This window comes from Leptinotarsa decemlineata, unplaced genomic scaffold, assembly GCF_025532065.1.
Source record: "Leptinotarsa decemlineata unplaced genomic scaffold, Ldec_3_MD MMD2_P_RNA_scaffold_7, whole genome shotgun sequence".
Taxonomy (NCBI): Eukaryota; Metazoa; Arthropoda; class Insecta; order Coleoptera; family Chrysomelidae; genus Leptinotarsa; species Leptinotarsa decemlineata.
Window position 1 is genome coordinate 2,632,260 of NW_027412534.1, and position 27,868 is coordinate 2,660,127.

At 37.1% G+C, this 27,868-nt stretch overlaps 2 protein-coding genes across 2 annotated transcripts; both read left to right on the forward strand.

The window, feature by feature from the left end:
• The first annotated feature begins 16,005 nt into the window (after nt 1-16,005).
• On the forward strand, nt 16,006-20,881 carry LOC141480276 (uncharacterized). Its single transcript, XM_074170190.1, has 2 exons — nt 16,006-17,548; nt 17,607-20,881. Exons 1-2 carry the CDS (start codon nt 16,987-16,989, stop codon nt 20,879-20,881), a joined length of 3,837 nt encoding a protein of 1,278 aa, XP_074026291.1. The 5' UTR covers nt 16,006-16,986.
• A 1,019-nt stretch (nt 20,882-21,900) lies between these two features.
• Nucleotides 21,901-24,280, forward strand: LOC141480278 (uncharacterized). The gene is made up of 2 exons (XM_074170195.1): nt 21,901-22,256; nt 22,320-24,280. Exons 1-2 carry the CDS (start codon nt 22,102-22,104, stop codon nt 23,023-23,025), a joined length of 861 nt encoding a protein of 286 aa, XP_074026296.1. The 5' UTR covers nt 21,901-22,101; the 3' UTR covers nt 23,026-24,280.
• The last annotated feature ends 3,588 nt before the right edge of the window (nt 24,281-27,868 follow it).

The following is a 27,868-nucleotide window of genomic DNA, read 5'->3' on the forward strand; positions in this document are numbered from 1 at the left end:
AGGTCACGTGATTTCCTTAACCTGTCAAAATTGACATTTAAAAAAAGAAACATCGAAAAATGACATTATTCTTCAAAATATCCAAAAATATCAAAGGATAAAAACATTTTCTTTTGTAATTTCATACCCACACACCAAGTTTCAAACCCATAATGAGTATTTTATATTTTCACTATTTTTCCGCATTCCTGCTTTTTCTACTTATCAAAATTTAAGCACACCTGTACTAAATCATTTATTTTAACTAAACTCGTCACCGAATTTCTTTTTTTGTAATATAATAATATTTTAAGAGCCTCTTTGATGTTAAAAACAAAAAGATTTCTCTTTCTGGTACCAAGGAGAAGTAGAATTAAACAGCAAACTTCCTTACAAAATCCTATGGACCGACGAAGCTACCTTCACATCGAACGGCGTAGTAAGTTCCCAGAATTGTAGGTGGTGGGCTCAGGAAAATCCTCATTTTGTGATAGAATGTCGGGACCAATATTCATTTAAAACAAATGTGTGGTGCGGTGTTTCAAATAATCAGGTAATGGGACCATTCTTTTTTAGACACAATTTAACTTCTCAGGATTATTTGCAATTTCTAAATACTGAGATCAGTGATATAGTGGACAATATACCGGTTGAAATAAGACACAGTCTGTGGTATCAATGTGACGGGGCTCCTATTCATAGTTCAAGACAAGTCAAAGAGAAACTATTAGAAATGTTTAGGGGCAAAGTTATTGGGCGAAATATGGAGCAAATATGGCCGTCTAGGTCGCCAGATTTGACCCCACTAGATTTTTTCTTGTGGGGTTACTTAAAACAAATCGTTTATAAACAAAGACCTTTTCGTGACGTGAATCACCTAGAAACTGTTATTAGAAACTCTATTTTAAACATAAACCCTGTGAGTATCAGCAACTCAATAAAAGATGTATCAAGAAGGACAATTATCTGCATAGAACGCAATGAAAGACATACAGAAGTGTAGTGTATTTAATGTTGTGAGTCTTTTTTTCGTGTTTTTTTGCTATAGGTACATGTTTATTTTCAGTTCCTTTTAATTAAGATTAAATTCCACTGTATTTTTTGTTAAAGAAACAATAAACACTCTAAGATATTGTTTCCTAATGTTCCGTTTTGTTCTAATTCATATTGTGAGGCCATTTGCTCATTAAAAAACTCAAGTACTGTATAGTTTGGAAAGCCCTGTTGAAACTAGATGAACTTTGCATCAAGTTTGACAACTTTTATTTTTCAAAATTTGTTTTTAACATCAAAGAGGCTCTTAAAATATTATTATATTACAAAAAAAGAAATTCGGTAACGAGTTTAGTTAAAATAAATGATTTAGTACAGGTGTGCTTAAATTTTGATAAGTAGAAAAAGCAGGAATGCGGAAAAATAGTGAAAATATAAAATACTCATTATGGGTTTGAAACTTGGTGTGTGGGTATGAAATTACAAAAGAAAATGTTTTTATCCTTTGATATTTTTGGATATTTTGAAGAATAATGTCATTTTTCGATGTTTCTTTTTTTAAATGTCAATTTTGACAGGTTAAGGAAATCACGTGACCTATTAGACGCCATTTGACATCATTTCTTAAGCAAAACCTACTGCCAAAATCAAATTTCACATAAAACGATAAATAAAAAAGTTTCCCATTTGATGCGGACTTTATCGGTGACACTGTATAACACAAAAAGTTACAAATCATGCATGTAGCAGTACTGACACACTAGTATATTATGCAACGATCATGTAATGACGGTTATTAAGACACGAGCATTAACCGGGATACGAAACGAGCCGAAGGCGTGTTCTGTATGGTATATGCGAGTATATTAATAACCATTACATGAGAGTTGCATACGCTATTTTTTCTAAACACGATAAATAATGAAAAACTATAAATATTATATTTGTATTGAACACATTTACAGTGATTAACTCATATTTAAAAAAAAAACACAAACTTAATGGTATTATCATGGATATATGAAAACTATAAATATTCTAATTGTATTTATATTGAATATAACAACTGTAATTAATCTGATCTTTTAAAAATATTGGAGTCGATGGTATTCCTTCTATATTGCTGTTTTCAGACATTTCGATAATATAGGTAGGTAATATGAAAACTGATTTTGACAAATACAGCAATTAGTTACTTAGGTTAGAATCTAGGACAAACAAAGGAACAGGATTCTTGATTGAAAAATTATGGGTTTCTATTGGTTGATAATCTGTATCGTTATGAAAAATCTGTATCATAATGGATATCATTATGAAACGGATTATGGTCATATAAGTGTATTGTTAGAGTACGGGTGTAGAAAAAGATTATTTATAGTATTATTGAAAGTTATTGTGAACGCATGATACCAAGGCGTTCAGAGAGTCGAAATGAATATCGCAAAGTTCAAAGATTTCATTGAAACAACTGCACATACAATTCAATGGTGATCGTGGCATAACATTTGAGCGTGATGCTTCGCAACAGAATTTCAGATTGTGTCAACCTTCACTTCTTAGTACTAAGAAATTGATCTCGAGTAAAAGAACCGTACTGTCAATATTTTTGTTGAGTAATTCATCCAGGAATTTTATACCAAGGATAACTTTCCTATTTTCCAAAGATGTCTTATCAAATCGTGTCAACAAAATGTTATGATCGATGCCTTTCGTGGGGTATTATCCATCAACTTTTAAATATAAGTATTTTAGAAACTTCCCCTGCAGGCTCGCAATTGATGTTTTTTGGTAGTCATAAATTGGATTCCATAACGCAGAGCCATACTCTAACTTGAATCTGACATACGCAAAATATAGCAATTTCAAGGTGGCAATACTTTTGAAGTTTTTGCCATTTCTGTACATAAATCCAAGCATCCTATTTGCATCAGCAGTCGTATTCCTTATATTTGTTGTAAATTTTAATTTACTGTCATATGTTATACCAAGATCTTTTATCTCGTGTACGCGTTTGATTGTAGTATTGTTGATTGAATAATCGTACATTAAAGTTGATATTTTTGTTGTGAATGATATTATTTTACTTACTTCAGATACTTTTAGTTGAAGACGATTATTGTTATACCAATGTTTGATTACATCTAATTCATGTTGTACACATGTACACATTGGCAGTCAGTAATGTCGTCAATTTTATAATATAGTTTCAGATCGTCTGCAAATAGTAGGCTGGGAATATTCAAAGAGGTAATAATAATAACAATAATAATAATGGTTTGTCGAGGGGCGGACCGTTCTTATCCCCAAAAGCGGAGATTTGTCGAATCCTAAGAATTACAGACCGATAACATGCTTGAATTCGTGTTATAAGTTGTTCACAAGCATCTTATATACACGAATACTCACCACAGTTGACCGAGTGTTCGAACGGATATATGAGCAGAGACGGTCGAAGAGAGGAGTCGCTGGATGTAAAGAGAACCTGCTCATCGATAGATGTGTAACGCAGGACTCGATACAATATAAGCGTAACCTCTCTATGGCCTGGATCGATTACCGTGAGGCATTTGATACAATTTCGCATGTGCTCATCTTGCATTGGCTCACATGCCTTGCGGTACCCGACAAAATAGTGAGTTGCATTGAACAACTGATACCACTTTGGCGAAGTCGCTTTACCATAACATCTGGTCAAGCAAGAGTCCAATCAGGGTGGGTCACTTTCAGAAGGGGTGTATTTCAGGGTGATTCCCTCAGTCCCCTTCTGTTCTGCATCTCACTATTGCCATTATCCGTTGCGCTCAGAAACACTCGAGGGTATAACTGTGGCACCCCCGGAAACCGGAGGAACAAGGTCACCCATTTGTTTTATATGGATGATCTTAAACTTTATGTCTCTGGAGAGAAGGATCTCCATCAGCCCACGGGGTGAGTGGCGGGGGATCGCTGTCTCTCTCTTATAGGTGTTTGACAGTCCCCCGGTGCAGACCACACGGCACTCACCCAGTAAAGTTATCGGTCAACCACCCAATCCCGCACCTGCGGGTAACAGGCGTTGGCCGATTTCAAGCTAGATGTGTGGGAGAGGTGTCTCGCAATAGCCTTCGGCGGTTACTCATCCAACGCTGGAAAGGTAACTCTCCTAACATGAGTGCCCCTCGGGGTAACGTAAGGGTATGCGGTGCAGACCACACGGCGTACACCCAAAAGTTGTTGATGAACCGCCCTATCCCGCACCTACACGGGTAATGGGCGCGACATCTTCGACATATGATGTGTGGTAGAGGATGCTCGAAAGAGTCCTCGACGGTTACTCATCAAACGTTGGAAAGAGAACTTTCCTAACATGAGTTCTAGGGGGGAGGTGAGTGACCGCTCGCGGCTGGAGGCTAGTGAGCCTCATCTCCAACTGGCGTTGGCCTCTTAGGGGTAGCGGCTCCGCTAGCGGGTAAAGGGATACAGGGTTGCGGTAATCCATTCATGGGTGCATTGCAGCCCCATATTGAGGCACTGGACGGCTTATGCTGTTCCGTGATCCTCGCCTGCTTCTGTACGGATCCGAGCGTTCGAGGTGTCGGGGCTCGCGGTCTTTCCGGGCTCTAGTATCCGAGTCTAGTCTTGGAGAGCACCAAGGCAGACGCTTGAGGTGTCGGACCCCGGTTGGACGGAGCTACTAGTATTCGAGCTTAGGACCCCGACCGACCACTTCCGGGACCATATTCCCAATTGATTTGGCATGGTTGGCGGGGGCAGGTGTGCGACGCGAGCACTCTCTGGCGAAAGAAGAGCTTAGTTAACTTGTACGAACGTTCGGTCGAACGCTGCCGATGGTCCTGTCTCTTGGTTAGCCACACTAAGTAGATGTAAGGAAGCAATTCCGGGTTCGGTGAGCGGGAGGAAGCCCTGGGAAATCCTGTCCACCCCTCCACACTCGATCGCATCCAACGCCAGGGTGCGTCTGGGGATCCTAACCGGCCCCCCAGGCCCCCCGGTGCGGTCGTAACTATGACTCTCTTAATAGTGGAAGAGTACACGCATGCTATCGGTATGGAATTCGGAATAGACAAATGTGCAATGGTCCATCTCAAAAGAGGACAATGCGAGGACTACGGAGAGGATGTGCAGCTCGTAGATGGAAGCATCTTACACCATCTGGATGCCGGAGAGACGTATACTTACCTCGGGGTGGAACAACGCCACTCACAAGAGGTAACAGCAGTGAAAAACTCTCTCCGCGGCAAGTATCAGCACAAACTTCGAAAGATCTGGTCTACGGAACTGTCGGGGAAGAACAAAGTTGCTGCAACAAATATGCTTGCCGTTCCAATCTTACTCTACCCGTTTGGAGTCGTAAAGTGGACTCGGGAGGAGCTGTATCAACTCAACGTAAAGACCCGAAAAATGATGCATCTCAATAGGAGTTTGCATCCCAAATCGTCCGTTCCACGGTTGTACTTCCCCCGACAACAGGGAGGCCGTGGACTTTTGAGTTTGGAGTGTCTACATGACATAATGGTGCTGGATACAGCCTGTAAAGTCGTCAGAAGTTCGGATCCCCTTCTCTGCATGATCCGTGACCATGAGAGAGCAGGAATTGGAGCATTTCTCTTTAGGGCAGTTGTCCGAGCAGCTGATATAATTGGTATAGTTTTCAACACTGAACGAGGTGACCACAACTCTGTCACCGAGTTGGAACCTGTTCAGCAAAAAGCTCGAATAAAAGCCGTAGAGATCACCTTACTTCTTTGGAAACACAAGGATAAGCCAATGCATGGGATCTTCTTCAATAAGATTGGAGACCTTGGCTTATCAAGGCGCCTGACCTTCGCTTTTCTTAGGTCGAGTGGGCTGAAGTCGGAAACTGAGGAGTTCATCATGGCTTGCCAGGATGGTGTCTTGAACACCTTAGTCTACCGCAGTCGCGTGATGGGTATAGAGGATCCTGACATAAGGTGCAGGGCCTGCCGCGAGGCGCCCGAGACTCTAATGCACTTGCTATCAGCATGTCCAGCATATGCGGTCTCGTCCTATATCCATCGACATAACGCGGCCCTGAGAGTGCTATACTACCATCTACGGCACTCTTACGGTATTGACGAGACACCGGTGTTGCCCTACGCTCCAGGGGATATTGAGTCCGTTGTGGGGAACGAGAAGTGCCGAATTCATTGGAACTATTCGTTCCCCACCCTCAGGCTCATACAAGATAATAAGCCTGATGTAGTCCTTATTGACCACCATACCAAGACGATATTTGTCGTGGAGTTTTCAGCTCCTGGCGAGATGAATATCGGATAAAAACGGATAAAATATCGAGATTTTTCTCTTCGAACTCGGCAGACTCTATCCAGATCACTCTGTCAAGATGGTTGTTTTGATTATTGGAGTCCTTGGTGGAATGATGTCTCCTCTACTCTCGAATCTTTAAATCATACCGGCTTGCCGCACTAAGGCAGAACTCTTAGCCGCACAGATGCAGAAGGCTGTCATTCTTGGCTCACTGCGCTTGCTCAGGGTACATGATTCTCGGACCCAATGATCACTTACCCCACGGTGTGGGGAGTGGTCATTAGTTGATAATGCTGGCGCGACCTCCCGAATGTATCGGGGCTTCGGGGGATTGGACCTGACCAGCGCACACTACGATGAAAATAATAATAAAAATAGTAATTCATTTCCTCAAGACAGTCACAAACCATATGGAAAAAGTCACTTGTTTACATTTAGAATTCAATAATATATACTTATACTAATACTGAAACATTGATTTCAGTATTGCCTCGATAAATTTTCATCCAGTTTATAAAAACACTGTTCTGTCAAAAATGATTTTGAATTATAACTGAATGATTGTTTTGTTATGCAGTTTCTCACCTTCAAAGGAAGAGAATTGTATATTTTAGAAGCCATATGACTGGGAGATTGGTGAGTTATTTTGAATTTTCCGAATGGAATTGAAAAATCATTCTTTTGTCTTGTATTAAAACTATGATTTTGTTTGTTCCTCACATAAATTCCATCATTATTGTCGAATACTAGCGTACTCAACTCTGATATGACAAGACATTGGTAATGTTAATATTTTCAGTCTCTTGAATATATATTTGCATAAATCAATCTGTGAAAGCCCCGTTATTGATCGTAAAACTCGTTTCTGTGACACGAAGATATCTTTTGCTAGGGTAGATAAACCTCAAAATATCACACCTTATCGTAGCCTACTTTCAACTTGTGCATAGTAGAGCTGTATCAATTGATCAATATTGAGTACATACCTCAAATTTCTAAATTGAAAGGCAATCGAATTCAATTTTGAGATTGGGTAATGGGAGTGGGCCTTCCAATTGGGATTTTCTTCTATTCGTAATCCTAAGAAAATTGTTTGATCCGAACTAGTTGAGATCGATGGACTCGATTCGTTCGATTGGAATGACAGCTCAGTGCTTGCGTTTTCGAAGTATTCAAAAACAAGTAATTTGCTGAAAACCATTTATTCGAAGAAGTCAACACTTCATTGCATTTATCTCGCAAGAAAGGATCTATTTTTTCAGATATAATTAACGACTTATCATCAGCGTACATTTTGAAGGATGCAGGTACAGAAAGTTTATCTAGATCACTAATATAGAAAAGGAATAGAATTGGCCCCAATATGGACCCCTGAGGGACACCAATATCTGTTTCAGTTTGTTGTGAGAAATGAGTGTTGATGGCTACATATTGTGTACGTTTGAGTATAAATGATTTTATCCAATCTATAGGACAGCCTCTAATACCATACTCATACAGCTTTTCCAGTAGTATGTCGTGATAGATACAGTCAAATGCCCTGCTTAGGTCACAAAATATTCCAACAGGACATTCTTTTGCCTCAATTTATTCTATTATTTTTTGATAATGAGGAAAGACCGCAGTCTTCGTAGATTTTTTGTTCAAATATCCTTGTTGGTTTCTCGAAATTATATCATATTCATGACGAAATGACATTAATCTATCTAAAAAACAATACTCGAATACTTTGGAAAAAGTTCAAGGTACTGTGACTGGTCTGTAATTTTCAAGGCTTTGACGACAGTTCTTTTCCTACAGCGGTGTTATTTTACCACATTTCAGCAATTCTGGAAAACCGCCAGAAGAAAATGAGATATTTACCATAAAAGTAAGTGGTACAATAAGTTCTGATAGGCACTTTTTCAATAGAATTGTAGGTACCTCATCCGATCCCGAAGATAATTTATTTTTCAATTTTGATTTAAGTAACTGAAATAGTTCTGGCTCCTGATATGGCATAAGAAAAAAGAATTTGGAAGTGACGTAACGTTACGCAGAAAATGATTGAAGTCCTTGTCACAGGAGACTATATTGCTCAATATCTTTTTAGGCGCATCTGTATAGAATTTATTGAAAAGTTCAGCAACGTCTTTCGGATCGTCAACAATGGTGTTACTATCGTTTATAGTTATGTCTGATTTAATAGCTTTCGATTTATTAGATAGCTCTGACACTAGTTGCCATGCAGATCTTGAAGGATTGTTTGAATTCTTTATTTTGTTTTGAAAATATTCCTTTTTTTTTTTTAGTTATCAAATTATCGTAACTCTTTTTTCTGACTTCATAGATGTTTTTCAGTTTGGGACAAAATTTTTGTAGATTGAAAAGGTCTTTGAAATTTTGACTAGATTGTTTTATTTCATTCTGATTTTATGAACGAGTAGGTAATTTTGGAAAATTTGTCTCAAAATAATACGAGAATGTTGACAAAAATGCCTGAAACGCAAGATTAATATCAGTTTTATTCAAAACTTCAACCCAACTTTCATTACCGATGTTTATTTTGAATTGATTTATACTATCATTCGTAAAACGCCTTCTGTATTCTGTTTTTGTTGCTTTTGACACTTCGCTCAACTCCATATCGCAAAATAATAGACTGTGATCGGATATATCATTATCCGATCACAGTCTATTATAATATTATAACATTATTATATTATATTATAACATTCTTAAACATCACAGATTTTGTTGAATGCTGGACTGAACCTATCATAACAATCTGCGTTGAAATCACCACATAAAAAGATATTCACATCTGATTTAAAAATTTCATCTGAAACGTTTTGAATTGTGTTTAAAAAAACATTAAAATCTCCCGATGGAGAACGTGTTGCTACAGTTTCAAAGTTTTTCCTATACTCAAGTTACCAGAAATACCACAAATTTCTATGTCTTGTTCAACACAGTATTTTGTGAGATCAATACGGTGTGCCTATTTATCATTTTTCACGAGAATTAATACACCTCCCATTTTTTTTATTTTTCCTACAGAAACTACTTTTCAATGCAAAATTGTTAAAATAAAAACTATCTTCTGAGTTTTCCCTAAACACCGTTTCTGTCAAACAAATAAAACTAACATCATAGCTGTGAATATCAACATATAAACTGTTTATCTTGTTGTTATTAACACCAGATAATTAATAAAAATTGAAAATAAAAAAAAGTTCAAGATTAGAACCTTGTAAATGCGTACTGAGCCGATTTGAAAGATATAGTCGGCGAATTGTTTTCTCTCAACTAGATATGATTCAATTAGAGTAAGCAGTTGGTTAGAGAGTCCCAATGTTGTCAATTTGCTGAGGAGAAGATAATGGTCTATTTGATCGAAGTTTTTTGAAAGTCTGAATAAACAACATCGACTTGTCTAGGTACGTACAGAGATATTGACTTGAACATGAAAGATTTGTCATACATGATCTTCGTTCTGAGAAACTATGCTGAGTAGGAGAAATAACTTTTTGAATATGGGAGTACATAACATTTTGCACACATATCTCGAAGAATTTAGAAAAGTTACATAAAATTTAAATTGCCCTGTAGCTTGTGATATCGCTAGAGTCACCTTTTTTTTGGACAAATTCAAGCCGTTTTCCACTATACAGGGAAGGCAAAAGTTGTTAAAATTTAGTTGAATAGGCCTATTAGACGTATAGAGAGAACGTCTATACAGTCCTTTATCACAAGACTAGGAACATTGTCAGCGCCTGCGGTGAGTTTATTTTTTAAACTTTTTGAAGCAGTAACAATTTCGATTTGAGAGAAGGCAGAAATGTTAATTGTATCTAAATCAGAATCATGAGAATTTTTACGAAGCATATTCTCGTCAGAAACCAAGTATACACTTCTGAAGTATTTGGCGAATCTATTGACACTATCCCCAGGCTTATCAAATACCTCATCATCAAGTTTCATTATACCCGGTATACGCGAATGACCTTTTTTTACTGTGTATGATAGACCAGAAAGTTGAGCTGTCAGATGAAATATTTTCAGCTGTGTTTGTAAATTGACTAGTTTTGTTCATTTTAGTTTTTCTGAGAATGAGAATTGATTTTGATAAAATGCTGTTTTATATTTCTTATACAGTACAACTTCGATAATCCGGACACATATCGTTCCAAGCACCGCCGGATTAGCGAGGTGTCCGGATAACTTGATTAATATTTCAATAGTTTTATTTTAATATACATATGTACATTGTACATACTATGTACATAGCTTTTTTTCTAGGTATAAATAAATCATTGTACCCTAATTACACAGAAGATTATGTTTATATTTCAAATCATAATATACATACATACATAACAAGTATGTATAAACAAATATGTATGTACATATGTACATACACATCCTGTATGTCCACGCAGGTACACAAACATTAAATAGAAATAAAAATACATTATGTAGGACAAAACATAAATTACAAATACAAGACAAAGAAATGCAAGTTTAAACGGTTTTGAAAAAACTATCAATTTTTTTCTGAACTGCCTTAGAGCTTGCTAATTCAGTCGCTTTTTCTTTCACGTTCTTTAAAAGCAAAATTTCGTGCATTGGTAAGTTGTTTTCTTCAGCCCACTGAATTCCCAATGTTAATGCTTTCACAGCATCGCTGTGTTTCACTTCAGTGACAACAATCTCAATATTCCCATCTAAATCTTCATTGCTCTCTGCATCCTTAGATTTTAGCGCATCACCTATTAACTCCTCTTCAGTCAAATCAACAATGACTTCATTTTTGCCTAAAGCCCATTCAACAATATCCTCCCGATCCAAATTGTTCTCAGGATCTATCACAAGCAAGGAAGCGGTAATGGTTTTTAAATCTTCCTCGTCTTTGAAGTTCTGAAAGTGGAATGTTCTCTTCATCAGATTCCTCTTCTTCTGCATCAGTTCTTTGGTTCGGCCATAATGCTATCCAACTTTTTTGGATATATGGACTTCCAAGCAATATCTAGATTAACAAGTGCATCTTTTAAATTAAATTGCTTTAAAACTGTAACTAAATCGTCACCTTCGTGAGCGATAATGTGATTTAGTAGCCTCTTTCTGTATGCTACTTTTATGTTTTGTATTAAGTTTTGATCCAATGGCTGTAAAACTGCTGTGCAGTTGGGCGGCAAAAACATGACTCTGAAATCAGGATCGAAATTTATTTCTATCTCAGGTGGATGAGATGGAGCATTATCTACAAGTAACAATGCTTTATGAGGTCGGTTAACATCCGATAAAAAACGTTTGACGTCGGGTATAAAGCAAGTCTTAAACCATTCGAAGAACAATGTCCTGGTCATCCAACCTTTGCTGGTTGCCTTGTAGTTGACAGGTGAAGTAGCATTCTTAAATGCCCTTGGATTTGCGGATTTTCCAAGAACTAAAAGGGGTAACTTATGAGTTCCAGCCGCATTGCAACAGGGCATAAATGTTACGCGATCTTTAGATATTTTTCGCCCTGGAGCTGATTGTTCCTGACCATGAACCCACGTAGTGTCCGGCAAGGCTCTCCAAAAGGCCGCTGATTCATCAGCATTATTAACTTGTTCACGACTTAGCTTCATTTCATTAACCACAGCTAGAAATTTTTCTTGAAATGGGACTATAGCACTTACATCGCTGGAAAGTTTTTCACCACACACTTTAACAAAGCGTATTCCGTGCCTTTTTTTGAATTTGTCAAGCCAACCTGAACTCGCAAAAAAATCACTTTTCCCACTTATTCTTTCATAAAATTGTTTGGCTTTCGTTCGCAAAATCTCAGAAGAAATAGGTACATGAGCACTACGCTGCTGTAGAAACCATCCATATAAAGCAGCTTCAACTTCGGGATGTTCTCCCTTTCGGATAACCTGCCTTTTACCTGAAAACATTATGTTTCATAATAACATTACCTGCAATAAAAGTTAAATCATACATACCTGCTCCACTGAATGACTCCGACACAAATCTTCTTATTTTAGTTTTGTTTTTCTTTATATCACTTACGTTAAATTTCTCAGCCACACGGCGTATGCTTCTCACCTTATCAGGAAAATCTAATATTTTACATTTCTCCGCAAGAGTAACTGTATTATGCGGTCGTTTATTTGGCGCCATTTTTTTAAGATTGACACACGACGCACGATAACTAAACGATAACTGACTGCCAAAGGCGCCAAACCCGTTAGGTTGCGAACAATATTGGTTTTGACAAGTTTAAAAAGGAAAAATCCGCGTTTAATATCGATTCGTATTGAAAACATTCATTTGTCCGGACTACAGAGGTAAAATATCCGGACACCTAGGAACGCCGGATTACTGGAGTGTCCGAATCAGCGAGTGTCCGAACTAGAGAAGTTGTACTGTAGTTTGTATATGCTAATTCGTTTTTCTTTATATGGCTGATAACATCGGCGTCGAACCATGAGGGAAATTTACGCGTTTTTACTGTTCTCAGTGGAACTGTCTGATGAAAGATACTGTGTATTTTTTCATATAATAAATCACATGTCAAATCGATGTCAGTACTTTCAAAAATGTCACACCATTCGGTTGTTCTGATCAGTTCATACATAGCTGAAAAGTTTGCTTTGCGAAAATTGAATTGCCTTATAGCAGCATCTGTTGTATGAGGAGTACGACAGTTCAACGAAATGCCTATGAGAGTGTGGAAATAAGTAAACACAATAATATTATGAATAACGATGAAGGACCTATACCAAATAACATACTATATAGCTTGTAAAGATAATATTGTTGGGTTAACTGATTACTACATGAGGACACATTGCAAAAATAAATTTAGATAGGCAATATTGTGAAATTAATTTTTATATAGCTGAAAATTGTTTTATATACAGCTATAACATTTAAACAAATATTGTAAAATAATAGATAAGGCAAAATTGTAAAATTAATTTAGGGTGGCATACCTGTACGGGTTGTACACCTGTAGGGTTTACCTGCATGGTATACCTATATAGCATGAATAGCGTTCGCTTCGCGTTAGTTTCTAGTTTAATCTTCCTCTTGAAGATGATCACTTGGTGATCGGAACACGTGTCGAGGTGTTGAAAATAACGATTTGGTGTTTGGAGAGAAACTCCACTAATATTCATAATAACACCAAAGGTTCCAAACAGTGCATCATAAGAAATTGAAAGTGCAGGATAATGCACGTCTATATTAACAAAAGGTTGATCACATTTCGAGACGATACAATCATCATAGTTGGTTATAACTAGATCCAGTTTGCGTTTATTAATATTTGTTATCAAGTAAATTCCCATTAGTGACACAATCAGAACTCTTCAAAAAACAAAAAACAAAAAATTAAATAATGTTTCTTAGTGATTATTGGAGAAAAAGAGGATATATAAACTACAATACTACGCAAAGTAAAGCTTCCAAGTATCCATTTGGAGCCTAAAATATCAACTTCAGGGAGTGTATCACTTAGATCCAAAAACGAAATTGGTAGCCAACAGGACACCACTTCCAATAGTGATATTATTGGTTACCAAATCTCGATCATCTCGAAATACATTATACATTGATGGGAAGATTTCTTGATTGAACACATGATCCTGAAAATTACTCTGTGATAGACAGACCATATTCATTTCACCACTGGATACAGAATTATAAAAGGCGCTTGTTGTTGTTGTTTTAAATCCTCTGGTAGTTTATGGGAGACTATGCGAGTTGCAGGGTACCTGTTCTAGTTTAAATTATCGATAAATGATATTGAATGCGGGTCGGCTCAATGCTTTCATGTTGTTACACTCCTTCATTCAAAATTTTCATCAAGATAAAATTTCATTGTATAGAGTCTTTCATAAGGCGCTTGATAACTTGAAACATAGTTTGTGTGAGATATTATCGTTTTTTTTTTATCGTTTGAAAAACCTATTCATGCCATTTTGTGTGGAATATAACATCATTTAAATGTCCGCCACGGCTTCTCTAGGTGAAGTGCGCTCGAAATATGAACCCAGTTTACCAACTTCTGCAAACGAATGGTTCTCATATTATTATGAACAGAAAATTGATGAAAATGAACATAATGCGAAAGAAATGTGGAAATATTCAAAATCACTTATAAATCCAATTGAAAGTTATAATTTTGATAAGATAGTATTCAATGTCGGTGATCAAATAAAAGTTTGTAGCACAAAAATTGATATTGCAAATGCATTCAATGAATATTTTATCAATAGTAGGTGAAATTGTAAACAATATAAATTCTGAGTCAGACTGGAGTTCAAACAGTTTCGACGTAGTAAATTGTAAATCAAATTCTTTTAGACAGATAGACTTGCCGCAGTTGAAAAATAAAATATTTTCAATAAATAAAATTAATAGATCTGAGATAATGAACAGTCTATTTCTAAAAGAGACATTCAACATCTTGGGGCATATTATACTGAACTTCATTAATACGTCTCTTCAAACAGGACAATTTCCCCAACACTTCAAAATAAGCACAGTAATACCAATACCAAAAATAAATAATACTTATGAAGCATGCTATTTTCGTCCTATCAATACTCTTCCAACCCTTGAAAAAGTATTGGAATTAGCAGTATATGGGGAACTCAACAAATACTTTGATGGAAACAGGTTACTTTTAGGTTGTCAGTCAGGCTTCAGAAAAAAACTGTAAAGCTGCCTTACAGTTCACAATAACAAATTGGAAAGAAAAATTTGATTGAAGATAATTACGTTGTTTGTACATTATTGGATTTGAAGAGGGCTTTCGAAACAATAGACAGAGATATATTAATATAAAAGTTCATATGGTATGGTATTGGTGATGTAGTTTTGAAGTGGATGAAAAGTTACCTCAGTTCGCGGAGTCAAATAACAAAAATTAATAGGTGCTACTCACAAGAGTTAGTGAATGATTTTGAAGTTCCACAAGGTAGTGTATCAGGACCTTTACTATTTCTGATTTATATAAACGATATCAATTACGTAGATGGTGATCATGTGATTAACTTATTTGCAGATGATACATTGATATATACCTACGATAAAACCTTGAAAAGATGAATAATTCATTGAAAAATATTGACTTGTACCTTGGAATAAATGAACTGAAACTTAGTATCACTAAAACTAAGGCGATGATCATTACAACAAAGTATAAACAAAATAAAATTGGGAGAAACACAGTCAAAATTGAAATTAACGAAACTGATGTAGAAATAGTGAGAAAAATTAAGTATCTTGAGTTCATTGTAGATAATACAATTTCATTGAATGATCATGCTGACTATATAATAAGCAAAATATCAAAAAAACTGATTTTTTTTTCTAGAGTGGCATCTGTATTATCAATGTATGCCAAAATAACGTGCTATAATTGCATAATAAAACCTCATTACGATTTTTGCGGGACTCTCTCACATCTTTTGAATCAGAACAAATTAAATCAATTACAAAAATTACAAAATCGTGGAATTCGAATAATATTACTCTGCAATAGAATGACACCTGTACATGATATGCTCTGTAGTTTAAGGTTGCTCAATGTCTCCCAACGATTGTATTATCAAACTATGATATTTATATTCAAAATAATAAATAAATTGCAACCAGCATACTTAGTAAACCTTTTAATCCAAATAGTGGAGTACATCATCATGATACTAGATCGAACACCAATTTTCACATCTCAAGGACAAATTCACGTAGCAGTATGAACTCGAGTAGGAGATTTGAGCCGGTTCTAAGCCTCCCCCCACCACTATGACGTATTAATTGCTTTTTTATTGGTTGTTGTTTGGTGAAGTCACTGTGATGTGACCTTGAAGGGTGTGGTGTATGGATTGTTCAGAAATTTTTTCCCGGTTCTAATCCTCCCCCCACCAATATGACGTGTTATTTGCTTTTTTTTGTTGTGCAGTGAAGTCAAGGCGTTGTGACCTTGAAGTGTCTGGTGCATGGATCGTTCAGATTTTTTTTTCATATGAGATTTTGTGTGTGTATGTGTGTGTGTGTGTGTGTAAGAGAATGCACGGTACAGGGTTTCATCATGTGCTTGTTTGTCTATGTACAAACATACGTCTGCATACTTCGAAGATCCTCCAAGTAATGAATGCTCCATCGGTGTGAGGGCACCAAGTTAGTAGTGGAGTGACGTCACAGCAATAACCGTTCAACGGCTAGAGAGCGACATGTTCACTCCACGACGTGTGGCAGAGTAATGCGTATTCATCAGTCTGCTCTCACCTCCCTCGATGTAGTGAAGGATGTGACGTAACGCCCCAGACTCGCCATCAATGGTGACACGCAGGCGGGCGAGGACTGTGCTAACGTCTGTCCTCTCCGAGAGCGCAACGACAATTGCTTGTTCGGCTATCGCTCTCGAAGCAGTGAATGATGTGACGTAACGCATCACCCTACCCTCGCTATTGATGGTGACACGCAGGCGGGCGAGGACTGTGCAAACGTCTGCCCTCTCCGAGAGCGCAACGATCACTGCTTGCTCGTGCCGGCAACTCGCATCAAATTGGGAGATGGGCTTGGCTGTGACGTCAGGCATCTCTAGTGGATGCATCGATGTGTCCTTACCTACCCTCACTCTCTACGGTGATGCGCAGGCGACGTGGATTATGGTATTTAAGAAGCGGGCGAGTGTTGGTTATGTCAGTTTCCATCGAGTGAGTTAGTGAGAACATATCATAGAAAATGTATTCTTGTGAATGTGGTAAATCTTTTACCCGTAGTGACAACCTTCGTCGTCATCAGCTCCAGAGTTGCCAAGGAGGGCCATCAGTGAAACGAGTGAGATTAGATGACGCTGCAGCACCTATGTACACATGTAATTGTTGTAATGTGATGATTCCATTGACTCAAGTGAATTCTCACAATAGAACTCTACAACATAAGAATAATACATGTGTTCAATTCAGTGATGGTGTTCAAATTATAAAGAGCGCCTTCAAACGTCGGATTGCGACATACAGGGTGCAGAGTTCCATTGTTTCCACCGATTACATGTTATTCTTTAATGAAATCAGGCAGAAAGTTATAGAATTATTGGAATCGGCCATCAGGGTTCACAAAATCATCAAAGTGAATATGGAAGTATTTGGGAGTTATATTCTACAAACACAAGACCTGAAGGAAACCAAATCATTTAATTCACAGAATAGAACAGTTGATCAATCTACTGATTTGAATTCCTTATTTGATGGATTTCGAAATGGGATTATCGCTCAAACTACAGAATTCCAGGAACGTGATTCAGGTAAACATTTCTACCAAGTTTTAATTGGATGGATTAGTAATATTGTTCTGTATTTAAGGTTGGACTTGTGAAAAAATCATGTTTCTGGAGTTGAACATTAATAAATACAGCCCGCTCAGTGGATGTTCATATGTGAAGCTGCCTGAATGTATCGAGCGTAGGAAGGCCGTGGTTAATGTCCGTAATGAAGATCAGCATTGTTTTGCATGGGCTATCACTTCAGCACTACATCCTGCAATCGATAGAACATCAGAAGTTTCATCGTATCCACATTTCAGTACAGTCATAGATGTAACAGGTATGAATTTTCCGGTAAAGTTGAAAGATATTGTGAAATTTGAAGACAAGAATGATATTTCAGTTAATGTGTACGGTTTAGAAAGTAAATTCGAGAAGGGTAAAATAATGTATGAAATAATTGGACCATTACGTTACTCTCAGAGAAGACTTAGAAGACATGTCAATTTGTTACTTATCACAGATGATTTCGGTAATAATCATTATTGTTGGATTAAAGATCTTTCAAGATTAGTTTCAAGCCAATTATCGGCTCATGAACATAAGAAATATTTTTGTGATGGCTGTTTATTATATTTTTCTAATGAACAATTACTATTACGTCATAAGATAAATGATTGTAATCACTTGAGTACTACAACACCATCAACCAATTTCAAAGTCAATAAATATGGGAAAACGGTACCTGAAAATATACTAACTTTTGAAAACTTTGAGAAACAAATGAAGGTACCATTTGTAGTGTATGCCGATTTTGAATCAGTACTGAAGCCGATTCAAACCACTAAACCAAATCCTGAATACTCGTATTCGATCAAGACATTCAAACATGAGCCTTATTCATTTGCTTATTTGATTAAATGTTCATACAATGATGATTTATCAAAATTTGTTTCGTATAGGGGTATGGATGCAGCCCAGAAATTCGTTAGCAAAATCGAAGATGATTTGAAAAATATTTATGAAAATCATCTCAGGTTTCCTATTCCTATGGATGTACAAACTCCTGAGGAAGAGGAACAGTTTGCTTCTGCCACAAATTGTGGCATTTGTTCCAAACAATTTAATGATGGCGAAGTCAAAGTGAGGGATCATTGTCACCTCACAGGAAAAAAAAGGTCCCCTGCTGCTCATTCATCTTGTAATTTGAATTTTAAATTGCCAAATTTCATTCCTATAATTTTTCACAATCTCAGTGGATATGATTGTCATTTATTCATAAAGGAATTGTATAAAAACAAAGATAAAGTGGATGTCATCCCACAAACTAATGAGAAATATATATCTTTCACAAAACATCTCTTTACACACTCCTATACGGATAAAGATGGTAGGGTGAAGAAGAATTATTTGAAAATGAGATTCATTGATAGTTTCAGATTCATGCCTAGTTCTTTGGAGAATTTAGGTGCAAATTTAACATCTGATCAGTGTATCGAGATGCGCAAACATTTCCCACAAATTGAAAATTTCAATTTGATGAGAAAGAAAGGTGTATTTCCCTATAGTTTTGTTGATGACATCGAAAAACTGAATCATCCAAGACTTCCAACCAAAAATCAATTTTATGATAAACTCAATTGTGAACATGTATCAGATAATGATTATGGGAGAGCTCAACTTGTTTGGAATTTATTCGAATGTCAGGATTTGGGTGAATACTCTGATTTATATTTAAAGTCAGATGTGTTACTATTATGTGACATTTTTGAAAACTTTAGAAATATATCTGTTGATAAATATAAATTGGATCCGGCACAATACTTCACTGCACCCGGATTATCGTGGGATGCCATGTTGAAATATACTAATATTGAATTGGAATTACTAACTGATATTGATATGGTTCACTTCTTTCAAAAAGGTATTCGTGGTGGAATAAGTCAATGTAGTGAAAGGAAACATAAAGCAAACAATAAATTTTTACCGGATTATAATCCAAATGAACCATCTTCATTCATTTCATATTTGGATGCAACAAATCTATATGGTCATAGCATGTCGCAACCATTACCAACAGGTGAATTTTCATGGTTAGCACCTCATGAAATTCTCAATCTTGATATAATGAATGTGGATATCGAGAGTCCTTATGGATATGTATTGGAAGTGGATATACATTATCCCCAAGAACTTCATGATAAACATTCCGATTTACCATTCTTAGTTGAACGTTTGATACCTCCATATGCAAAATCGAAAGTTCCCAAATTAATTCCAAATTTAAACGACAAAAGAAAATATATTGTTCACTATAGAAACTTACAGCAAGCTGTCAATCATGGTTTGATAGTGATGAACACACATAGAGTATTGAGGTTTAAGCAATCATGTTGGATGAAGCCTTATATAGATTTGAATACTGAAATGCGTAATAGGTCTAATAACAAATCTGAAAAAGATTTCTACAAACTAATGAATAATGCAGTCTATGGAAAAACAATGGAAAACGTAGACAATAGAATTGATGTTAGACTCATTACACATTGGGAAAATATAAAAAGAACTATAGGTGCTAGTTGTCTCATATCTCGACCAAATTTTAAAAAATGCTCTATTTTTACAGAAAATTTTGTTGCCATTCAATTGGCTAGAGTAAAAGTTCATTATGATAAACCACTATATTTAGGATTTTCCATTCTAGAATTATCTAAAACAGTTATGTATGATTTTTTCTATGGATGTATCAAACAACAGTTTGGAGAAGATGCGTCCTTACTCTACACTGATACCGACTCCCTTATTCTCAAAGTAAATACAGACAATTTCTATGAATTTATCAAAAATAATATAAATAAGTTCGATACATCTAATTATAAAATAGGAAACCAATTCAATATTCCAGTGACAAAGTCAGTTCTGGGTAATTTCAAAGATGAATTCCCAAATGATCCAATAATCAGCTTTTACGGTACAGGTGCTAAAGCGTATTACGTGAAATCTGTTGATGGTGAACTGAAGAAGGCCAAAGGTGTGAAACGATCTGTTATAAAGAATGAATTGACATGTGAAGACTATGAAAAAATCATTGAAGAGGGAGGTATGATATTCAGGAAGATGAACTCGTTCAGAAGCGTATTGCATGATATTTACACTGAATTGAAAAATAAAGTCGCTTTATCGTATCATGACGACAAGAGATTCATCATTCCGAATACCACTCGAACTCTTCCATGGGGTCATAGCGATATAGAATTTTATCGAAATGATCCTAATGATAACATTCGTTGGGTGTCTGAAATCGTTCATTCTTTTTCTCAAGAGAGCGCCTTAGACCAACTAATCAATTTGTTGACTGTAGAGATGAATAATTGAATTATAATTCGAAGTATTATTGCTTATTCCTTCAAACCGGAACATTCTTATTTGTGATTATTTGTGATTATTGTATTATGTATTGTATATGTATCACTTTTACCAAGTTACTTAGATGAATAAAAAATGATAAAAATATTATTTGTTTCATTTCTATTTCCTAACCAATTACTGTAAAGTATATAACATAATGTAAATGAAAGAAATATCAGTTTGAAAAGAATCATCGTAGAGTGCACAATGTCTAAAACAATCGATAAGTTTGGTAGAAAAAGAAAATTGGGTGGTAATGTCATTCGAGGTCCTCCCGGGATTGGTTTTAAATTAACAAAAGATGGTCATTATGACATGCAAAGAAAAATATTGAAAAATATAAGCGAACCAATTGACAAGAGTGATTGTGTAACTGTATCATATCTTGAGGGGGAAATTAACGGAACAAAGGAGGTTATACTTCTAGCCCTACAAGCTGCAATACAATCCACAATAGGTAATATTGCTCGCGATGCCCGTCAAGCATTTGACGATAAAATTGCAGAGGCTCGGATAACTTTCACTCGTAAATTTGACAAACTTACAAATGATGTGGACATAAAAATGTCTGACATAACAGCGTCTACAAATAAAAAATTTGATGCTATGTCAAACATAACAGGGACTACAATGAAAAAGTATGATGTACTAGAAGAGAGAGTTGAAGTTTTGGAGAAAAGCCATAAAGTCAGGCCATCAGGTGGACTGGGATATCCAGGACTGGACATTGATCCAAATGTTAGAATAATAGAACCAAAACCAAAACCAACAGATGACGTATTAATTGAACCAACATGGTGAATTTACTTCCGCGTTAGGTTAGATTAGATTAATACATACTGTAGGTTAGGGTCATAGGTGTTAGGTTAGGTTAGGTTTCACGGCGCGCGAAGCGCGCGGGTGGGGGTGGGGGGCGGCGGGGCCGCGCGTAGCGCGGCCCCGCCGCCCCCCACCCCCCACCCCCCCCTCCTCCCCCCGGGGTGGTGGGTGGGGGGCCACCGCGCCGGCGCGCGAAGCGCGCCGGCGCGGTGGCCCCATTACGCTCGCGCCGGCGCGCGAAGCGCGCCGGCGCGAGCGTAGCGAATTGGGGCGTAAGCCGCGCGGAGCGCGGCCCGCTTTCTTCCCACCATTGCTCACCCCGCCCACTTCCTACCATTTCTCGCCCCACCATATTCCAACCATTGCGCATGCACGCCCCCACCTCATTCCCTCCACTCCCAATGATGTTGATACCCCGAGGAGCACGTTCTTCTACATTCAGTACGACAACTCCAGTCATCCAGAGCAGTCCAGCCATACTCAACCAGAAGCAGTGTACTATACGACGAGGAGCTAAGTTTGAGTAAGTTAACAATGTACTTTAATTTTTTACATCTACTAACTTTGTATTATTTTACATTTTCAGAATGGCATCCAACACTCAGGAATTAAATAACGCTGTGGCATCCATCATGCCTATGACAGAGCAGGAGAAGGCATCCACTTCACGAGTTAGGTGCAGATCCACCAGCCCTGACTTATTCGAGGAGGAGGAGGAAGTCAGGCCTGTAAAGAAGGTTTGCCAACGACCTGCAGCGAAGGTTGGTCCTATTTCTAAGTACCGAGCTACTTGCAATAGGACTAATCCTTATGCAGGTAGTTGGTCGACCGCTCCAAACAGCTTAAGGCCCTCCACACCACCCGCAGCAGTAGTGGAACAACCTAGGGCGCCTTCTCCGGAGGAGCCACCAGTTGTATTGTCCCCATCGGAGGAGGCTCCCATCGTATTCACTCCGTCGGTGGTGCCGCTTTCGCCGATGCTGGCAACACCGGTGACGAATCCTGAAGTGTTAGTGCCACAAGTGCGACAGCCTATCGGAGAGGTTAGTGAAATGTTATACAGTTTTCTACAGAGATGTAAGGAAGCAGAACATGCTTCTCGAGCTAGTGAGGCCGCGTTGGTTAAAAGGAAGCGCGAAATGGCTGAAATTGTTAACCGACGGAGGGAAGCAGAAAAAGTAATAGCCGAACTAGATCGGAAGTATGCATCTCTGGAGAAAAAGTGTGAAGCAGATACCTCTTCGATAGAGACTTATAAAAAGTTAGTGACTTTTATAAAAACTTTCCCATAGATTAAGTGTAAGTGTAGTAAGATTAGTTTTAGGTTAGTTAGGAATATTTAATTAAGATAGTTTTAAGTTTATGTTTGTAATTTTAGGAAATAAAAATAAAATAAAAAAAAAGAAGTGAAATTAAGGGTGTACATTGTTTTGGTTTGGTACACATTGAACAATGCGATGGTTGGAGCATTTTTCTTCACTTCGTCTCATTATTATTTCCTTTTTTTATTTCAATTACAAGTTCTTCTATGCAAATACCTCACATCAATTTTTGTGTTCTCTAATCTATTGTAAATAATCTCTTGGGAAGAAAATATGTTTCATAATGAAATCAATAAGTATATTTCATATAATTCATATAGTATTTTCAATTTTCTCTTTCATGGAATATAGCTCATGTCATTTTTGAAATTCATTCCCACTTAATCCCCTCTCCTCCCCACTCCTCCCCCACTCCCTTTCAAAAGTATAAAAGTAGGAATTATCTGTTGGAATATTCAGTTGATCAACCACCTTCAACATGGAACCTGATTCAACTACTGAGCCGTACAGTGACCCAGCGCATCAACATCCTTACTGGGCTTCTATCCATGAAGGTTTCGTTACCTCCACGACTGCACCTCACTCGATGAATTATGATGACATAATTTATGATGATCGGATACAAGTGCTTCACGTTACTGGAACCGATCAAGCGGACCTGTCTGATGGGGATTATCCAGATCCCTATGATTGGCGGAATGATTACGAATGGGATACACAGTCCGCAAACACAGACGACGACGACAGCGATGACGATGATGACGGTGACGCTGACAATGAGTCCGATGATAGTCCTCCACCATCCCCTATCCTGATTGATGAAGTCCTGAATTCAGACGATGATATGTAATCGTTTCCTCATTTCTCCCATCCTTTCTATTCCTTTCCTTTCCTTCCACGGAGTACACACTTTTTGGTTGGTGTACACGAGGCACTGCGAGGTTGGGGCAGTGTCTTTTTCCCTCTCCCTTATTAGTTTTTTTTTATAATAATCACTCAGAGTTTCTAATAATAATAATCACTTAGAATTTCAAGAAAATTGTCATTCTTATTGCTTTCGAATTTCAAACACTGAATTGTTCTACATTTACACTTCACCCCCTCCTTTTTTTTCCAATATAAATAAAGCATCAATCCCAGTTCTATATCATTCTTCCACAATGTCGAGTGCTGATTCCACCACCGAACCGATGAGTGTACCAGAGTGTTCTATGACGAGTACAGGCCCATCCAAGTACATAGAATAGATTCAACGTTCGATCATTTTCAGTACAAATTTTGCACAAATGCTGCAACGTATCTATGATCTACCTGATGATTTCCCGGCACGTATGGAAGAAGGTATGCAAGAGGAAGTAGAGGCAGAGTTAGAGATGGATGTCAATGAGTTAGACGATCTAGAGGATAACGAGCTAGATAATTATGCTAATGATGATGCCATTAGTATATCGTCTGATTCAGATGATTATGAGGATGACATCATCAGTATATCATCAGATACAGATGATGATACAATCATCATTGTTTCTGATGATGATGAGGAGCGTTAGTCCATACCATTGCATGGATTAATAAAAAAAACAGCCCTTTTCAGGGCTACAATTGAAGACTGAAACAATAAAAAAATAGCTCTTTTCAGAGCTATCATTATACTTTCAAACAGAAACAGGTTCATACCATTGTTAACATTATAGTCTCAAACAAAATGTATGTATGTAAAAGTATTCATCATTATATGCATACAATGATTGACAAAATGCCAACTTCAACTTTCATTTAAAGTAGTACTCATCATATGCATAGATATTCAATGACTATCAAATTCCAAATATCGACTTTTCAGTCAAAGTAGTAATTTATTTGTCATATAATGTATAGATATTCAAAGACTAACAAATTACTTAGACTTTTATTAGTCAAAGTATTCATTTGTCATATAATCTATGAATACTAATACAACTAACTACTGTTTGTGTGAATAATGTAGCCCTGAAAAGGGCTGTTGTTTTTTTGACCAGTAGGTCCACGGTTATTGTGCCACAGGTTGGACATTATTACATATAATACATGTAGATACTCGGGTGAAGTTTGTTAGTGGCCTCTCGCAAGCTTCACACCAATTCTGTCCCATTTCCATAATTGAGACAGTGTTGTGGGTGTTAGACATGGGCATACCACCCTCCATTATTGTTTCTATGCGAATAAAACCGAAAGCAGCACCAACATAGTTTTTGTTCTCTCCATCTATGTGCTGATCAATACGTATGCATCCATTGCACAATACAAATCCAAGGATCTTCCAGTGTCTCACTGACATTGAGCGTTCGCATACCGATCCTCAAAGCACCATCGCCTTCAGTTGTGTCAGCTTCTATCCCTTCATCATCTCCTTCTTCATCCATGACCCTCTCAAACTCCATCACGTCATCATCTTCGTCGCTTTGGTTGGCCTCGTTTTCAACTTCGTCTATCTCATCTTCATCGACTCCAACATCTTCTGCTTCAACTATCACTTCCTCTAGCGGAACATTGACATCCTCATCATCTGATTCGTCTATCCAATTGTTTTCATCAACAGCAGATATTCTATTTAATGCAGCATTTATTTTTGCAGAATTCATCTTGTTGTTGTTTGCTCACAGTTGTAGAGAGTGAATGAATGAACTCTTCTAGTTTGCAAGTCGACTTATATAGGAGGTGATGCGACTCCCACTTGACTCGTTTAGAGTGGAATAGTAGGAGAAGTTATCCCACTATACTTTCACATGATGTTTGATTTGTATAAATAGAGATCGTAGTGTAGGAAAGACATTCAGAGTTTCTGTAAGTCATCTCTAATATTTCTAATCGAATTAGTAAAAAGCCGTTTCCAAAAGAGTGAATGAAAAACCAAAAGTGTGTGTCTACCCAATGATGATTGCAGGGGCTATTGTGTGCTACTTTTGTCAAATAAGTAGACCTAAGGATTTCAATCAATCCATGTACTGGTATGTGTAGTGATTGCGTGTTGCGGATTCAACTATCGCCTCCTTCTCATCCACCGAAGCGAACAAAATCGATAATCATCAACAACAGTTACAGTGTCTGAAGTGTTCCGAACCTATAATATTTAACAATATAGGATCTGAGAAATATTTGCGGTACCTGTGCTGCCGTTCCAACTCCACTGCAACGTTGTTTGCGTGTTGATACATATTCCATGAATTGTTGGAATCATGTATGCAATGCATGTAGAAGTACTTGGGATCTGTGTGAGAAGGTTGGTCAACTCTACCCCAATAGGAGAATCCATTTTTTTCAATGTTGGTGTTTTGACGCACGAGCAACAACTATTGAGGAATAGAGTCAAAGAACGTTCCACATCCACAGAGACATAAAAACATTTTTCATTTTATATTTTTTTATTATCGTTATTGTCCTCTATTATTAATAAATATATATATATATAATATATATATTTTGAATTTATATGTATTATTTTCTAACATTTAAAAATACATGCATGCAACACAAGTTTTCCTCTTAAATGACAAAGATTGTTACATGCGTGAATAGTTCAGTGAAGAGCGCATGTGCCAGTTGAATGAAAGAGCGCATGCGCTAGTTTATTTTCTTCTATAAATGGTGAGGTCTCAGTAACATCATCACCTTTCCTATCCACATTCTATTGCTATCACATATCATTCTCAGACCTTAATAATCATGAGCTCTATGCCGCTATTGATTGTGAAAGATGTTCACCACTTGTTGATATCGATCAGACTGATTTTGAAATATATTCCAGTATTACATTTATCGAGTCAAGATTCGATAAATGATTTTGATATTAACGACTTCGTTAACTTGCAGATGTGCCAGAACCAAATGAGCAAATTATTATTGAAAATCCGATCGTTTCGCAATTATCATCACTCAAACACTCTTTCATCTACCCTTCCTCTTGGTGTTGATAAGAAATCTAGAACAATCAAGAGGAAGGTTACTAAGGCATCTTCATCGATTGTCACTGACTTTAAAGAAAAGAAAGAATCCCAAAAGTGTTGTGCGACAGAAAAAACCCGCAACGAAAAGTGACAGATCGAAGAGGAAGCCAAAAGGTACTCCTAAAGAAATGAAGAGTGATTTGAAAGCTGAACCGCTATCTTCTTTCAGTCCCCTCCATCGGTTGGGGAAATGAAAAGGAAAGCAAAATACCGTCTTGTAAAGGCACAGATGACTATTGCTGAACTTGAAAAGAGTGAGCGAGCTATTAATGCTAATAAATGAAACTCTTGAAGATTAGATGCCAAGATTGCATTAGCGAAGGTTGAATTGGCTAGAATGTCTAAAGATGCTGATGAACTCCGTTCAAAAATAGGTAAAGATAAGCAATTCCATCAACGTTCGAGAATGCAAGCTCAGGCTGAGCTTGAGGAGTCGACTAAGCTTTATGAGACGGCATTATCAGTGAGAGATAATTGGCAAAAAGAGTGGATACTGCATTTCAAAGTGACGGCGATTAGTTTTGGGAATGATAATGTTTTCAATATCGTGAGTTGAAAAATATAAGCGGAGAATGGAGTATACAATTAATTGGTTTGTTTGGTATACACAGAACATTGCGAATGGCTGGGGCAATGTTTACCGCTGCAATATTTTTCAATTCACATACTTATAATTGAAATGAAAACAATAATGAACTTTAATATTACTTTATTCATAAAAGTCACTATTAGATACATTTAAACCATATTTTGATTCATGAATCCAAGAATTTTGTTCGCTAGGAAGACCTAACCACTTTACATAAACTTTATTTTTCTTCTCTTCAACA

Excerpts from the sequence above, each read along its gene's own strand:
- LOC141480276 (XM_074170190.1), top strand. The coding sequence starts at position 16,987 with ATGTATTCTTGTGAATGTGGTAAATCTTTTACCCGTAGTGACAACCTT. Across the intron at positions 17,549-17,606 it reads ATTCCAGGAACGTGATTCAG|GTTGGACTTGTGAAAAAATC; the intron begins GTAAACATTTCT and ends TCTGTATTTAAG.
- LOC141480278 (XM_074170195.1), top strand. The coding sequence starts at position 22,102 with ATGCACGCCCCCACCTCATTCCCTCCACTCCCAATGATGTTGATACCC. Across the intron at positions 22,257-22,319 it reads CGACGAGGAGCTAAGTTTGA|AATGGCATCCAACACTCAGG; the intron begins GTAAGTTAACAA and ends TTACATTTTCAG.